Consider the following 17,306-nt stretch of genomic DNA (forward strand, 5'->3'; position numbering starts at 1 on the left):
TACGAAAATAACGAAGATATAATACTTCAAAAATACGTATGAAATGAAAAATATACGAAAAGAGATGAAAATAACGAAGATATAATACTTCAAAATAAGAAAATATCTAAGAATAGTTCAAAAATATCCAACAATCGTTCATTTTAAATGGAATACCTCAAAATATCTGTATCTGTTCTAAAAATATCTGTATCCATTCTAAAAATATAAATATAAATCTATTTATAGAAAAATGGTATTTTAAAAACAATAATAAAAAATAAAAATGTTATATAAAACAATAGTAATAAAAAAATGTTATTTATCCCAAAAGGACCAGATTTTCCCACTGTGTATATATGATGTATCACACTATTGTCAAATTGTACCATAGAAAAATATTATAAAAAGATATAATTATAATTCAATAAATTTAAATTTAAATTTAAATAAAATGAATAAAAATATTTAAATAGAAAATAAATAAAAAGTAATTAATTAAGTATTAATAGAATTTACTTAAATATGATTAAATAATAATTAATTTGTATTATTTATGAACATTTTGTAAGTATTGTTTCTCTTTCTTTATTCTTTTTGTATCAACACCATAAACAAACTTTAATATAATTCATGTTTTGACTTTCCAAGTTATTATATAGTTACGATGGTGTGTTTGAATTAGAAATTGATTTGTTAACATTGAAAAAGATGTAACAATTTATTATGGTTGAATATTACTTACTGTATTATATGAATTGGTATGTATTAATAAAAGAAATTATAAAATATATATGGATGTATTAACCAAGGGAAATGAAGTACTAAAGTGTGGGTAAGACTAAAAGAAAATTAAACATAATAATAAGATGTTAATGAAATACTCTCTTCTCTCATTCATAAAATTAAGAAAAAAGGAAAAAGAAAATGTTTAAAATTAAGACAGAAAATAAACAAAAGGTTAAAAAGAAGAATTAAGCAGAAGAAGGATGAGAAGACATTAATAGGAAAAAATAAAACAAAGAAGTGCTTTCCTCATTTTGCAAGAAAAACATAAATGATAAGTTAAAGAAAAAGATTACTGTTTTTTAAACAGTTAATAGATGGGAATATTCTCCGCTAAACTAGGAAGAATATATGAAAAATCTATTAACATTTATTAATTAACTATTTTATTTATTTTCTATTTAAATATTTTTATTCATTTTATTTAAATTTAAATTTAAATTTATTGAATTATAATTATATCTTTTTATAATATTTTTCTATGGTACAATTTGACAATAGTGTGATACATCATATATACACAGTGGGAAAATCTGGTCCTTTTGGGATAAATAACATTTTTTTATTACTATTGTTTTATATAACATTTTTATTTTTTATTATTGTTTTTAAAATACCATTTTTCTATAAATAGATTTATATTTATATTTTTAGAATAGATACAGATATTTTTAGAATAGATACAGATATTTTGAGGTATTCCATTTAAAATGAACGATTGTTGGATATTTTTGAACTATTCTTAGATATTTTCTTATTTTGAAGTATTATATCTTCGTTATTTTCGTAAAATTCATAATGAAGATTTTTTGAAGTATTATATCTTCGTTATTTTCATCTCTTTTCGTATATTTTTCATTTCATACGTATTTTTGAAGTATTATATCTTCGTTATTTTCGTAATTTTTCTTATTATAAATATTTTTGAAGTAATAAAAAGATATTTTATAACTCTTACACTTTTTGAATATTCTATTTTTCTTACACTTTTTATAATTTATTCCACTTTATGCAACTTTATTATTTTATTTTTGAAAAATAAAAAAAAACAAAAGAATATAAAAATAATACATTTTATGTAATTCTGTATTAAAAAATAAATGATTTTTATTACTATATTCTGACTAATGTCATGTTTATGTTCTGACAAATAACATGATAAACAGCATATGTTCTATCAATCAAAACCCTATGTTCTGATTAATTTGAATATTTAAACAACGTCATTTTTCGTTTGATTTCATTGACAAACATCCCGAAATGAATAACATTCTCGATATTATTAATGATAATATTAATGACAGCACAAACGATAAATATAAATTATTAATAAATTACATTGACGAGAACACACGTATATTATTTGATATTATAATTAATAGATATTCAAACGAGTTTGCGATTGAAGAATTAATTTATTATTATAATTTATATCGTTATGCAAACGATCCAGCGAATTGGATCGCTGCTGCGATACATGAATGCGGGTTTGCAATCAGCATAATAACCCGCATTAAAAGGGAGGGGGTTTTTAATTTAGCCCCAGCTGATTTTAAGCTGGTCCTCCCCTACCTTGATGATTTTTGGGCCCGGGATGGCCTTGCCGGAGCTTGGGATATACTCCTTGAAGTATATCGCAAGCAAAATGGAGAGATTTAATTCTCTCTAATTTAATTCTTTTTCTTAATTTATTTAATTTTCTTTTTCTTAATGATAAAATAATAATTAAATGATTTTTATCTCTTTTATTTTATTTAAATTTTGATTAAATATTGAATGAAAAATAAACATAAAGAATAATAAAAGAATAGAATTAATTAATGGTTTTACCCCATCCAGTAAGAGCATTAATTTGCCATACAAGTTTCCAATAGACACTTTTTAATATTCTCTTTTCATTCTCATTTGTGATTGATGGAAGAAGAAGAACAAGTTGAGATAAAAGAGAAGAGGCGACTTGAAGATTTGCAGGATCAAGATCAATACAAGCAGCCGCCATTAATAATTCTCTTACGGAAGACATGAATGAATGAAAATAATGAGATTCATAATGAATAAATAGTCAAATAAATTGAGTTTTTAATTTATTTATTACCCTCGATGAATGAATAAATCATAAATATGACGTAAAGAATAATTGAGGAATGAAGAAATCATAAGTATGACGTAAAGAATAATTGAGGAATGAAGAAATATAGAAATAAAGTAATAAAATATAGAAATATGAATGAGTTATGAATGAAAAATGAATGAAAAATAGGAAATGAAACATAAATGAAGAATGAAATGATGATATAAATACAACTTAAATAACTTAATGATAAACAAACGATGTCAATTGCTAGTGATAACAACAGCACACAAATGTGTTCCTTTACAGGAGCACCAGAGCTTCCACCATGTCCAACAACACCAGAACCAATAAATGAAGAAATCAAACCAAAGAAGAATAAAATGAATAATAAAGAAAAGATTACACATTTTATTAAAAGACAAATGAATGATAATGCAATTGAATTAATGATAGACATACTTGAAGAAAATGAGAGATTAAGAAAAGAGTTAGAAAGAAAACGAATGTTATTGATTAATGAGAATCGAATGAATGAAGAGATTAGAAATGGAGTTTTAAAAGAAAGAGTTAATCTTCTTTATGCTATTCAATGGGAATAGAAATAAATCTAATTTAAATACTTTTTGAACTAATTATTTTTAGAATGGAATATTTTGAAACAAATCCACAAGATATAAATAGTATAGAAGAAGAAGAAGAAGAAGATGAGATTGGAATAGATAGAATAGAAGAAATGATAGAAGATAAATTATCAGAAATTAAAGAAGGGAATAAAATACAAAAAGTACATCATCAAATCTTCTTTTATTATAATAGTTTGAATATAGTATTAGGGAAACAAGGAACAGGAAAAACAACATTTATAATGAAAGAATTAATAAAAATGAATCATATAGAACATTTATATGGGGCTATTATTTATGTAGCACAAAATGCAGGAGAAGATGAAACATTTAAACAATTAAAAGATTTAATTAAAACACCAATATATGGAATGAATTATGAGAAATTTATGCCAGCATTAGTGCAATATTATAAACAAGCACGAGAGAAACATTTATTAATTATATTAGAAGATGCAACATTTGAAATGATGAAAGCGGATAAAACATGGGGAGAAATTATTACAAGATTAAGACATTTGAAAACAACAATTATTGTGAATATGCATATATGGAAAAGTTTAAATGCATCATTTAAAACACAAGTAGCAACAATTATTATTTTTAAAGGATATTCTAAAGAGAATTTTAGTTATATTTTTCGACAAACAGCAGCAAATTCAAGTGGAACAGTAGCATATTATCTTTATTTAGGAATGGATAAGAAACAAGTATTAAAAATAGATAATTTAACAGGAGATGTTAATGTTATTAAAAAATAATTGAATTAAAAATTAAAGTGTGATTTTTAAATATTTTGAAGTATCATCATGAAGAGGATCTGGATGATATTTTCCACCACACCATGTAACATTTTGTTTTCCAACATTAAATTTCCCACATCTTCCATCTTCTTCTGACCAATCTCTAACACATACCCATATATTTCCTAAACAATTAGGAATAACTTTTCCATTAATTAAATGAACAATTGCTATAGCATTGATTTTTCCACCAAAGAAAGAATAATCATTTAATGAAGATAATGAAGTATAAACTAAAATAAAAGAATGAAGATTGAAAGCATTTGGTTCATTATGAGATGATTGTTTTGTTGTCTTCCCTCTTTTTGTTCTTCCAAGTGCATTAAGATCATTAATTGAATCTTTTAATCCAACAGTATATTCTTTTTTAACTGTTTTTCCAACTGACCCATAAAAATCAGCAACATTAAATTGATTTTTCTCTGATGATGATTTTCCTGTCTGAATAATAATTCTTCTTTGAAGTGTAATAATAATATTTGATACTAAAAGATCAATAGTATTTAATGATGAATCATTATCAATTAAATAAAATAATCCATTTCCATTGAATAATTGAGAAGAATTAAATTGAGTTAATTTTGATATGATTGCGTTATTTATATTATTAATTGATGGTTCAATTGAAGCCTTAATAACTTTAAAATTTGTAAGTGCGGTTAATAAAGCATTTATTCTTGTTTCATTATCATCAATATATTTCTTTACTTCTTGTTTAATTGCTTCATACATATTACCATGTTTATAATCAGTTACTGAATTTGGAATAGTTACATAAACTAAATTTAAAAATCTAGGAGCACTAGATAAATTTGATGAAGATTTCATAAATAGTTTAATATAATTTCTTATTTTTGAATGTGAAGAAAGATTTATATTTGTATTGTCTGAATGAAAAGATAATTGTTGTGAATGAGGATAATCATATGAATCGTATGAATCATCCATTACTATAGATTCACTAGAATCAGTATCACTTACCATTGATTGACTTGGACGTATTGGTCGTGCTGGTTTTCGACGGATTGTGTTTGATTCACTAGTAGACATCCTAATTGGTTTGGTATTCATCTATAAATAATTAGATCAATATGACACATTTATATTGTCAACGATATTTCACTATAACAAGAGAAAATGCAATCGCAGATTTTAAAACATATAAATGGATAATAAATTTACCATGGGAATTTATTACATCAGAAAATTATCCTAAAACAATAGAAGTAATGAATTTTGTATATTTTAATTTGAATGGACAATTAGATATTGGAGTTAGTTGTCATGCGTCATTTAATTATGATTCACCAGAAAATGATCAAATGATATGTTTTTCAACATATGGAAATATGACACCAAAACATTTCAATATTAATAAAAATATAACAAGAATAGAAATATGGTTTAAAGATTATAAAGGAAAGAGTATTTTCCCAGTTGGACTTTGGGATGAATATTTTATCTTAGAACTTAATTTACATTATTAAATGGAAGCAATTGGTTCAAAATATTTAAATAAAAATAATATTTTAACAACACGTTATTTCAACAACAACAACACATTTTATCTTGATACAATTAAAACAACAGATGGAATAACAACAATTAATGTTAAGAATATAACAACAAATGAAGAAATAGATGAAATGAAAGAGAAAATGAAAGAAACAAATACATATATTAATGATATTCGAGATGATGTATCGCAATTATCAACATTAAATACAACAAATATGAATGAAATTAATAATTTAACAAATCAATTAATATCTTTATCATCTCTTGTTAATACTTCATTATATTCACCATTTTATTCTAATGAAGAAGCATTATTACAAATGACATCATTAACATCTTATATTAACACAGAAATATCAAGAAATACAACAATTAAACAAGCAGATATAATTAACACAATTGGAATTAAAGATGCCAACAATCATACATATACATTTCCTTTATCAACATTAATGTCATGGGGAACTGATTCATCAAAAACTTTTAAAAATACAAGTACTGATCATAAAATGTATATCTTTCAATTTATGTTTATGATAAATACTGATACGGATTCAACAAAGAAAACAAAAATTCACTTTAGAACTAACAGAATTGATTCAGGAAATTCATCTACTATTGATAAATTATCTGATCGTGATAAATATTATAGTAATGGATATATGATATTCACTACTAGAGAGTATGTTAGTACTGTTGGAGTGTATATATTAAATTATACTGATGGAACACTTACATATAAAAATGCAGTAGATATAGTTCAATCATCACCAAATCAAAGTTTTATTTATTATATTGATTCAAAAACACCATTTGATGTTTGGAATGATGAAGAAATAAAGAAAGAAATGAATTAATTTAATTTAATTTTAACTGAGTTATTCTTCATTTTATGAATCTTTTATGAATTTATTATAAATTTTGACAATATATATAGAATAAATCCTCAATTTATATACTATTTAAACTCATTACATCTGATTACTTTCATTCATATTTGATGAACAAGAATAACAGAGCAATTATTATAAGTGGAAGTATAGGAGTTGGAAAAACAACAACAATACAAGCATTAATTGAATATTTTAATAAAGAGAATGTAGGAATAATAGAAGAATATATTGATTATTCACCTAGAATTGGAAAAATGTTAATATCAGATGTAGGGAATGGAATAGAAAGAAATTACACATTACAAAAATTTATTCTTCAATGTTATGAAGAACAATTAAAAAATAATAAAAATAAAAAAGTAATAATTATTGAACGACATCCTCGTGAAGCAATTGAAGTATTTTGTGAAATAGATAAAATAATGACAGAAAAAGAAAGAGAAGAAATTACGAATAAAATATATTTAATAGAAAAAGAATATCAATTAGAATATAACAAATTTAATACATATTGTATTTCAACTGATTATGCAACTCCAAATGTTATAGCAAGAAATATCTTTACAGAATGGGTAAAAAGAGAAAATATAGAAAATGAAACATTTCATGTATTTTTATATGCTAATGAAGAAAATCAAAAGAAAAGAATTATAAAAAGAAATAGAGGAGTTATTTCAGAAATGAATTTTTATTATGTTAATCAAATTAATACTCTTTATAAACATTATTTAAATGAACATTTTACTTCTAAAGAAAATAATGAAGAAACATTATTTATTAAAAAATTACATAAAGATGCAATTATTCCTACAAGAGGAACAGAACAATCAGTAGGTTTTGATTTATATAGCATTGATGATAATATTATTTATCCACATGATAGATGTTTAATTTCTACAGGAATTGCTGTACAAATTCCACATTTCTGTTATGGTAGAGTTGCACCACGTTCATCATTAGCAATTAAATATGGAATTGATATTGGAGGAGGAGTTATTGATGAAGATTATAGAGGAGAAATAAAAGTAATAGTATTTAATCATTCAAATACTATATATAGATGCAAGAAAGGAGATAGAGTTGCACAACTTATTATTGAAAAAATAAAACAATGTAAAATTGAAGAAGTGAAAGAAATAAGTGAAACAATAAGAGGAGAGAAAGGATTTGGATCAACAGGTAAATGAATAATTTTTGATCTTTTTAATTTCATTTAAAAATACAGTATGGAAAATAAAATAATCATTAGTGGAGGAATTGGGACAGGTAAAACAACAATAATAAAAGCATTAGCAAAATACTTTAATCCAGATGAAGTAGGAATAATAGAAGAACATGTCCGATGGGATGAAATAAATAAAGTACTACAAACAACAAGTAAAGAAAATTCAAATAAAAAGAAACATCTCATTGAAATACTTAAAGAATATTTAAATGATTATGAAGAACAAATAGAAAAGAAACAAAATAAAAGAATACTCCTTATTGAAAGACAACCAATTGAATTAATTGATACATTCTGGGATCCAGAAGAAACAGATGATTTATTAAATACTCAAGAAATCAAAATATTAAAAGAACAAGCAAATAAAATAATTACTAAATATATAATAAAATATGAAGAAGAAGAAGAAAAAATAGAAGGAATAATGAGAACAAATGAATTATTAACACCAAAAGCATTAGCATCAGAACTATTTTCTAAATGGGTAACAAGAAACTCTCGTTTATCACGTTCATCAATTTATCTAATTTTTCTTGGTGTTAATGATAAAATAATAACTAAAAGAATGAGCACTCATCCATTAAAACCAGAGATACGGTATGATATGAATAATTTATATCTTGAAACATATTCTGCTAATTATCTAAAATATTATAAAGAATTGAATTAATTTTAATTTTAATCTGTTCCTGTTTTTTCTTTAACAAAATATTTGTTATTACAAATATATTCACATCCTCCTTGAACAGTACATCTCCAGAAACAATCTTGACATACAAGCATAATTGGACATCTATCATTTATATCTTCTGTCCATGGATTTTTCAAATAGGGATGAAGTTGTTTAAATGGTAATACTATCACGGCTTCTGTATTTAATATTTTATATAACAAACAATAGTACTGATATGGATCGTTTTTAATAAGATTGAAAAATAATAATGGAGATAAGAAGTATCTTAAAAACAATTTTATCTCTAGATAAAAAGAAATCAAATATTTGTTCTTAATTTGTTTAAATTTGGTATAAAAGGTTAATTCAAATCGTCCAATTCCACTTATTATAGGAGTGGTGTATAATGAATATCCGTTCCATAATGTGGAATTACCTTGTGGTGGACTAGCTTTAGCAATTGTTAATTTATCTGATACTTCTATTCCATTAGCTGTAAAGAAATATCCAAATAGAATAGGATCAAAATATGCAACATCTTGTATAGAATAAGAATACTTTTGTTTATTAGTAGGATTTGAGACTGGATAAGTCTTCTTGGTTCCATTCATTTTAATATATCTCATTAACTTCCTTTTAGATATCTGTTGGTCTAATTTATCTGTAATTGTTATTCCAGTCTGTGTTGAATCTTGATTATTAGTTATCTCATCTACCTTATCTTCTAAATAAGGCTTAACATAGAATTTGAATGGCTTTGTCATATCATACACTTTATAAGTCTTAGGCTTATTAGGTCCATAATCAAAATTCTTTAATTTATATCTAGTATCTTTACAAACATTACTTTCTACAACACTTTCTGGATCAGTTGGTAATTCCATTGAATAATAATTATCTTTTTCAAATAACACATGCATATTAAATGTTACTTGTGGATAATATGGTAATCCAGTAGCATCTTTATCATAATCAAATGCATTTAAACGTTGTACAGGATCTATAACAAGACTAATAGTACTTGGACCCGTTCCAGCAACTTGACTTGAATTAGTAGCAACACTTTTAGGCATATAAGGTAAAGCAACACTCGTTTTAACCTTTGGTATCCATTTAACCTTTACTCCACTAAACTTCCAATAATCATACATATCACAATAAGAATCCCATAGATTTCCCATTACATTATGATCTAAATATGGATTCCATGCTACAAAAGTAGGTGGTGATAATGCTATTTGCTCTGTTCTTAAAATACTATTAGCAGTATCTACAGACTGCACAGTCATAAATTTCTGTCCAATCATTCTAAAATCTAATTCAGCTTCTTGAACAGGTACAGCAATTCCATTATTAGAAGGATAAGCAGCCATAGTCAATATTTGTGGTAAACTATCTCTTACAGGAATAGTAATAAACTCTACTATTGAGCAAACAAGCTTACTCTTCAATTTAACAGTATTTGGTTGTGATAACAACCGGCGTCGTCTATAATATCTTCTTCTTTTTCTATATACACGTCGTTTATATACACGCCTACCACGACGAACAGTAGGTCTTTTAGAAGTCTTTCTTCTTGTTGTTCTCTTCTTTAAACGAGCCATATGAGAATTATTAGAAAATGAGGTTTAAATACGTGGTGAATCATCACACTCTATGAGTTTTAAATGAAAAATAAATGAATTATTCATAAAATAAAAATAGAAACTAAAAGAAATAGAAAAAGAATTAGTTAATTAAACTAGTCAAGAGTCACACTCTTCCAAGTGAAGGAGAGAGAATCTTCTTCAGACATCATCTCCCACTCATCAAACCTTCTGGCAATAGCAGCACCATCAGGTCCTTCAAAGCACTCAGCCAAGGAATAATTAGAGGTTACAATAAATTGAAACCTTGGCTCTAATCTGACAGAACCCCCTTTTATTTCAGCTCTAAAAGGGTATCTGTCAGCCCAAAGCTTAATATGATGGACGAGGAGTTTACAGACTTGAGGGTCCAAGTCTTCAATAAGGACTATCTCCTCTCCATCATAATTATCCCACCATTTGTTGGAAAGTTTCTCATAAATTCTATAACCTCTAGACTTTGCATACTCTCTGACAAGACGAGACTTTCCCGTGGCAGATGGACCATATATCCAGGCATTTTTTGAAGATAGTTCACCGTCATAAACAAAATCAGTCTTTGGAATAAATCTTTGGAAAAATCGTTCATATCTACAATACATCAAGCACGCTCTATCAATAGTTCCATTTTTAGCTTCTTGGACCATCTGTTTGAAGGTGTCACCAATACCGGTATGAGGAGCAGTGCCATCCTCATAAATAATGTTTCCTTCTTTAATTACATATTCCCGGGCTTGCTGAAAAGTGCCTCGAACAATTTGAATATTAGCTCTCGGGAAAATTCTTTTAATGGTAGATCAACGTTTGGCTGCATTAAACAACACTAAGCAGTGGATATGAGGAGTACCGGTAGTTGGAGCAATTTCTTGGGCAATAATGATATATTTATAATCCAAAGCCTTAAGCGAATATATTTCATTACTATTTGGGTTATTTATAGTAATAAAATATCTTCTGGCTTGGGTAGCAGCATTAGCAACAGGATCAGCAACAAGTGCGACACGCGACATGTGGATTGGTAATATATTCTAATAAAACAGAATAAACAAATAAATAACAAGAAACAAAGAAATAACAAGATAGAAGTGACATTAAGAAATAAAAAGAAATGATAAATAACAAATAAATGAATATAAATGAATGAATAGAAAGAATGAAATGAATAAATTAAAAAGAAAAATAAGAACTTAATAATAAATATGAGATGTAATAAAATAACAAAATAATAAAAAGAAAAACTTAAAAATAACAAAAATGGGAATAACACAATCAACACCAAATAACAAATCAAATGACAAAATAAAAGAAATAATCAAACAAATAGAAGAATTGACAGAAAAAAGAATAAACAATATACTATTTGATTCAGATAAAGATAATTGGAATAAAAATACATCAGTATTTAAATAAAGAATAAAGAACATATAATAATTATTATTGAAGATTCAAAAGGAAATCAATTTGGAGGATATGTTAATTCTAAAATTGATAAAGATGAAAGTTATATAAAAGATTCAAAATCATTTTTATTTTCATCAGAATCAAATGGAAGAATTGAAGGAATGAAGAAATTTAATATCGAACAACAACAACGTGCATTTTATTTATATAATCAATCAGATGATTGTTTATTTGAATTTGGATATGGATATAGAGGTGATATTTGTGTTTATAAAGAAAATGATAAAACAAAATCATGGTGTTATCAAAATTCATTTAAATATAAAGGAATTGAAAATGCACTTTGTGGAAAACAATATCCATATCGTTTCACACCAAAACGAATCATAGTAATTGAAATGAAATGATTCAATCTTGATTAATTGAAAATGAAATAAAAAAGAATAAAAATAAATCAATGAAGAATATGAACAGCCATTTCATTCATCTTCTAATGAATGAAATGTTAAAATAAAAATAGACATAATTCAATGTTGATTTCTTTTATTTCATTTGAAATATTCACACTTAATGAGGGTGTTTTTTTTAATTAATAATAAAATAAATAAGAATGAAAGAGAAATAAGATAAAATGAATAAACAATTTATTTGTATTATTTCATTGAATTAATTCATTATGAATAAAATGAATAAGAATAATAGAAATAAGAATGAAATAAGAAAGAAAGAAATGATAAAATACATCAACATATCCACGTTATTATTTCTTATTCTTTATTCATTCTTATTTTCTATTTAAACAATAATAATCAAAACATAATAAGAAATATAAATAAGAATAACACAACATAAAATAAAGAATAATAATAATAAAATATACAACAAACATGAATAAACAAGAAATGACAAATGATAAAAGAAGAACTAAATAAAATAACAAAAAGAATAAAGAAAATAGAATGAAATGGAAATAAATAGAAGAAATGAGTGATGATTAGAAAATAGGAAATGACAAAAAGAAGAAATGAATGATGATTATAAAAGATAAAAATAAAATAATAAATATAAAATCAAAACTAAAATAACATAATAATATAATAACAATATCATTGTTTTTATCTTATTTTATTCTTATTTTATTTATCTTCTTTCATTATTTTTATTCTTCTATTTTATTAAATGAAAATTAATGAGAAATGAATGAATATCAGAAACAACACACAAACATTAATACAAAATCAAATAATGAAAAATCAAATAATAATTGAATATGATGAAGTAATTTAATAAGAAATATAATAAATAATAATAGAAAGAATGAAATAAAATAATATGAAAGAATAATGAGAAAAGAAAAAGAAATAAATGATGATATCAATAATAAATGAAAATATAAATAATAATATAATGATAATGAAATATTCATTCATAAAATAAGAAATAAAGAAATGATAATTCAATGAGAATAATTAAAATAATGAAAGTTAAAAAGAAATCAATTCAATTTAAATAAAAGAATAAAGAATAGAAAACCAACATTCTCATTAATTCAAAACTAAATAATAAAAGAAGAATAAACAATACTAAAGTATAAAGAAATGATTATTCTCACATGAATAAAGAGTAATAGAAAATAAAAAAAAACACTATTTGTTTATCTTCATTTTTATTATTGATTGTTGTATTTTATTATTTATTTGTTTTGTCATGAATTAATTAGAACAGTAATGTACTACTGTACCAGAGAAAATGAAATTGGAAATAACATATTAGATAGATGGTACAGTAAGAAAGGAATGTGGAATAGAATTAAAAAACATTAATTCATAAAAATAAATGAAACAAAAATAGAAGAAATAATAAATGAAGGGATAGAAAAGAAAAAAGAAAAAGAAGTAGTAATAGAAATAAAGAAATTATTGACAAATACATCAAAAAATGGAAGTGTCATCAAACAAGTGATATTTTAGAAGATGGAATGAGTCAAAATGAGTAGATAAAACTACTACAGTGAAAGCATGGAAATCCATCAATATTAAAAAAAACACATTCCTTCAATTAACTAAAATGCAAGATGGTGCAATATTTTGTGTGTATAAGAAAGCAAAAATAATGAAAAATGAAAGATTAAAATACTAAACACTTTGTAAAGACAAGATAGCTACAGTAGAACACATCTTACTATCTTGTATTTGTTATAATAATTCACAAATAGAAAAACATGACAATATTGGCATAATAATATTGATTAATAAGAAAATATACATGAAATAAACAATATAAAAAACCCCCATATGAAACAGTGTTCAAATATAAAGACATCAAAATGATATGGAATATACAAATAATGCATAAAAGTGAATGACAATATCACAAAATATCAGATATATGTAATAGATAAAAAGAATAAAACTGGTCTAATATTTGATATGACTATTGTGACTGATCACAATATTAATTGAGCCTATTTGAAGAAAAGAAATATGTATAATGAATTAAAGAATATTCTAATGAAAATAGAAAAATTAAAAGATGTCAAAATAATTCCAGTAATAATTTCAATAATTGGATTAATAAATAAAGAAAGCAATAGATTAATTAAAGAATTAAAAATTGACATTGACATCGAGAAAGAAATTAAAAACCATTGTAATACAAAACATGAAGGATGTCATTGAATACTGCTTCAATCACAACCAAACATACTCCGTAGAGCTGCTTGAAGAAAACTCACAGATTTGATTAGTCTCCCCTGAGCCATTAACAATAGAAGCTATTTCTATTAATACTTAATTAATTAAATTTTATTTCATATTGAAATAAATCTGATTTGAATATTATTTTATTTAAATATCTTTTCTATTTATTATTAAATACTTTTGTCAAATAATATTTCTATCTATATTATTCGTGCTTAGTATTTCTTGTCTTGTAATGTTAAATTATTCTTCATTTCTGAAATGTTGAATTTTGGACATTACGTTATATTAAAGTTATTTTTCTTTCTTTCTTTTTTCTTTAAATATTCTTTTTTTTTTAACCCTTTTTTTAATAGTATTTTTATTATTATTTTTTACTATTTTTTCTTTTTGTTTTTCGTTTTTTATTTTAAATTATTTGTTTTATTTATTTTTTTATATTTTTCTGCTTTTATTTCTCTTCTTTGTATCTCCATTACAACATTTAGTTCTTCTATTCTCTTTGTTTTTCTTTACTTCTTAACTAATGTGTTGTACTTTTATATTTGACTTCCTTGTTTTGATATTATTTATTTAATTATCACTGTCATGTTTTAGTTGATAAGAAAAACATCTTATGTTAATTTCATTTGTTTGGTTTCTCTTATCAACTCTTTTTCTTATCATTTGTGAATTATTTCTTTCACTTCTTCAAAATAAAAATAAAATGTAGTGTATGTTATTTGTTTTCATTTGAATTGCAATGAATGTTCATAATTCTCTTATTTTTATTCTGTTTATTTTTGTTGTTATAATTCCATTAATATTTGTTTGTTTTGTATGTAAATGAATTATAGTAAATGAACAATGTTTCATTTGACTTGTCAGAATATTAAATAATGAAATGAATAAAATATACTTTTAATGACATTTATTTGATTAAGCTAATTGATTAATCCCCATCAATTATAATTTGAATAACAAGTATTTATAAGTAATTACACACTATTTATTGTATAATAATCGTTAAATAATGTTCTTTATGTAAGTTTATCTCCTTTGGTAATAATTTGTTATTTTTATTTCTTTAATTAATTTCTCATTCAAAATCTTTTACTTTAATATCATTATTATCACATCAATTTTTCATTACATTGTCATAACAATGATATTATTGGATTTATAATAATCTTTTGTACTGTCTTGATGTTGTATTAATGTATTTTGTTATTTTACATCATCAAATTTCTTATTATTACACAAAGAATACAAGTATTTTTCATTTATCTAACTGTTTATTATTCATAATACTACATAAATTTTTTAACAAAATTTTTAATAATTAATATGAATAAAATAGATTATCAATACAAAAATAAATGTAATAATTCAATGTATATGAATAATTAATGAAATTTGATTTTAATCATCGACACTATCATTTCTGGTTTTGTTTATATTACATTTTCATTATAATCAGTATTCTTTTATTTTATTGTTTAATGAAATGTTTCATCAAATAAAACAGTTGAATAATAAAATATAAATGAATTAAATTAATGATTTTCATTCAACTCTAATATTTTAATTAGATGTTTCATAGATAATAATTATGCAATAACAAACACTACTTTTAAAAAGAATAAAATAATCAAAACATTTCTTTCATTAGAAATATTATTTCTGATAAATTATTTAAATTAACTAACTCTTTGAAATTTAATTATTTATTAAACATACTCTATTTAAAAAAACAATGAAATACAACTATTATTTGAAAATAAAAATCATAAATTAAATATAAAATAATATTGATTTTTCTACATCATTTTATTTATTTGATGTTATTTCATTCATTCTATTGATTGTGTTGTTTAATTTATATTTCTATTTTATATTCACATCAATTAATTGCAATATTTTATTAAATATTTCATAATAATTATGTCTTTTACCATTATTCAGAACGTTATTCTTTTTCACTGTTCTTTTATCATTCTAAATATTTATTTTATTTATTATCAATAATAATAACTAATATTTCCAATTTATTTATTTTAAATAGTTTTTATCCATTTCTTCTTTATTCATAAATTCAAGAATTATCATTTTATCATTTATAATTATCAATTTTTCATATCATTTATTCTTCTTTATTTGTTTCATCATCGATATAAATATATATTGTCTTTTATGAAACATTCACTTTTATTGATTATTTATTGTTTCATTTCATTGAACATTTCTTTATTTTTATTCTTCTATTGTTTTTATCATTTTCATTTGTGTTGTTAAAATTCATTTTAATTTCTTGTTTTATTCTTTATTTCTTCATTAGATTTATTTTAATTTTATTTTAGTTATTCTCAATATTTGAATATTCGTGTATTAATTCATTTATTAATTCAACATTAATTCATATTTTCTTATTTACATTATAATTTATTATTATAACTTCATTTTATTTTATAATTACAAAAATACATCATTTCATTTATTATTTGATGTAATTATTGATTTGTTAAATCATGCAAATATATTATTTAGTTCATTAATTATATTGTTTATATTCATTTCTTTTTGTATTAATATGCTTCATTATTTTATTTAATTATTTTCTTATCATTTCATTCAATGTCAATTTATTACTACATTTCATTTTATTTGTTATTTAAACTACAAATAATGAAAAAATAGATAATAGAAATATAATAAATGATAATAATGATGTATGAAACACAAACAAATGAAAGTAAAAAACAAAAGAAATAACAAAATAAACAATAAATAATAGTAATGAAATAACAAATGTGAAAATACAACAGATAATATAAACAAGAAGAATGCAAGAAGAATATAATAACAATAGAGAATAAAATAATTTTATTTCAATAATAGATAGAATAAGAAATAATAAATAGAAACAACAAATAACAAATAGAAATAACAATGATATGAATAAGAATATTGAAAATGACATAATAGAATAAATTTCAAATAAAAATATAAAGAAGAAAATAATGACTTA

The 17,306-nt window shown here is 23.1% G+C and overlaps 9 protein-coding genes across 9 annotated transcripts, besides 2 other annotated features; 6 read left to right on the plus strand and 3 right to left on the minus strand.

Moving 5' to 3' along the window:
* Positions 1-814: 814 nt before the first annotated feature.
* Positions 815-1,155: a repeat region.
* A 1,941-nt stretch (positions 1,156-3,096) lies between these two features.
* EHI_059260 (uncharacterized protein) lies at positions 3,097-3,438 on the plus strand (the record flags this gene model as incomplete). Its single annotated transcript, XM_643665.2, has 1 exon — positions 3,097-3,438. One exon carries the CDS (start codon positions 3,097-3,099, stop codon positions 3,436-3,438), a length of 342 nt encoding a protein of 113 aa, XP_648757.1.
* Positions 3,439-3,482: 44 nt separating this feature from the next.
* On the plus strand, positions 3,483-4,223 carry EHI_059270 (uncharacterized protein; the record flags this gene model as incomplete). The annotated part of the gene is made up of 1 exon (XM_642893.2): positions 3,483-4,223. The coding sequence occupies one exon, from the start codon at positions 3,483-3,485 to the stop codon at positions 4,221-4,223; it is 741 nt and encodes a 246-aa protein (XP_647985.2).
* A 12-nt stretch (positions 4,224-4,235) lies between these two features.
* Positions 4,236-5,315, minus strand: EHI_059280 (uncharacterized protein; the record flags this gene model as incomplete). The annotated part of the gene is made up of 1 exon (XM_001914072.1): positions 4,236-5,315. One exon carries the CDS (start codon positions 5,313-5,315, stop codon positions 4,236-4,238), a length of 1,080 nt encoding a protein of 359 aa, XP_001914107.1.
* A 41-nt stretch (positions 5,316-5,356) lies between these two features.
* Positions 5,357-5,752, plus strand: EHI_059290 (uncharacterized protein; the record flags this gene model as incomplete). Its single annotated transcript, XM_001914073.1, has 1 exon — positions 5,357-5,752. The coding sequence occupies one exon, from the start codon at positions 5,357-5,359 to the stop codon at positions 5,750-5,752; it is 396 nt and encodes a 131-aa protein (XP_001914108.1).
* On the plus strand, positions 5,753-6,640 carry EHI_059300 (uncharacterized protein; the record flags this gene model as incomplete). The annotated part of the gene is made up of 1 exon (XM_001914074.1): positions 5,753-6,640. One exon carries the CDS (start codon positions 5,753-5,755, stop codon positions 6,638-6,640), a length of 888 nt encoding a protein of 295 aa, XP_001914109.1.
* A 143-nt stretch (positions 6,641-6,783) lies between these two features.
* Positions 6,784-7,863, plus strand: EHI_059310 (deoxyuridine 5'-triphosphate nucleotidohydrolase domain containing protein; the record flags this gene model as incomplete). The annotated part of the gene is made up of 1 exon (XM_001914075.1): positions 6,784-7,863. The coding sequence occupies one exon, from the start codon at positions 6,784-6,786 to the stop codon at positions 7,861-7,863; it is 1,080 nt and encodes a 359-aa protein (XP_001914110.1).
* A 39-nt stretch (positions 7,864-7,902) lies between these two features.
* On the plus strand, positions 7,903-8,571 carry EHI_059320 (uncharacterized protein; the record flags this gene model as incomplete). Its single annotated transcript, XM_001914076.1, has 1 exon — positions 7,903-8,571. One exon carries the CDS (start codon positions 7,903-7,905, stop codon positions 8,569-8,571), a length of 669 nt encoding a protein of 222 aa, XP_001914111.1.
* Positions 8,572-8,579: 8 nt separating this feature from the next.
* EHI_059330 (uncharacterized protein) lies at positions 8,580-10,178 on the minus strand (the record flags this gene model as incomplete). Its single annotated transcript, XM_001914077.1, has 1 exon — positions 8,580-10,178. One exon carries the CDS (start codon positions 10,176-10,178, stop codon positions 8,580-8,582), a length of 1,599 nt encoding a protein of 532 aa, XP_001914112.1.
* Positions 10,179-10,315: 137 nt separating this feature from the next.
* On the minus strand, positions 10,316-10,846 carry EHI_059340 (uncharacterized protein; the record flags this gene model as incomplete). The annotated part of the gene is made up of 1 exon (XM_001914078.1): positions 10,316-10,846. One exon carries the CDS (start codon positions 10,844-10,846, stop codon positions 10,316-10,318), a length of 531 nt encoding a protein of 176 aa, XP_001914113.1.
* Positions 10,847-13,308: 2,462 nt separating this feature from the next.
* Positions 13,309-14,407: a repeat region.
* Positions 14,408-17,306: the final 2,899 nt, after the last annotated feature.

The sequence above is a fragment of the Entamoeba histolytica genome, genomic scaffold (assembly GCF_000208925.1).
Source record: "Entamoeba histolytica HM-1:IMSS scf_1104750517151 genomic scaffold, whole genome shotgun sequence".
Classification (NCBI taxonomy): domain Eukaryota; phylum Evosea; order Mastigamoebida; family Endamoebidae; genus Entamoeba; species Entamoeba histolytica.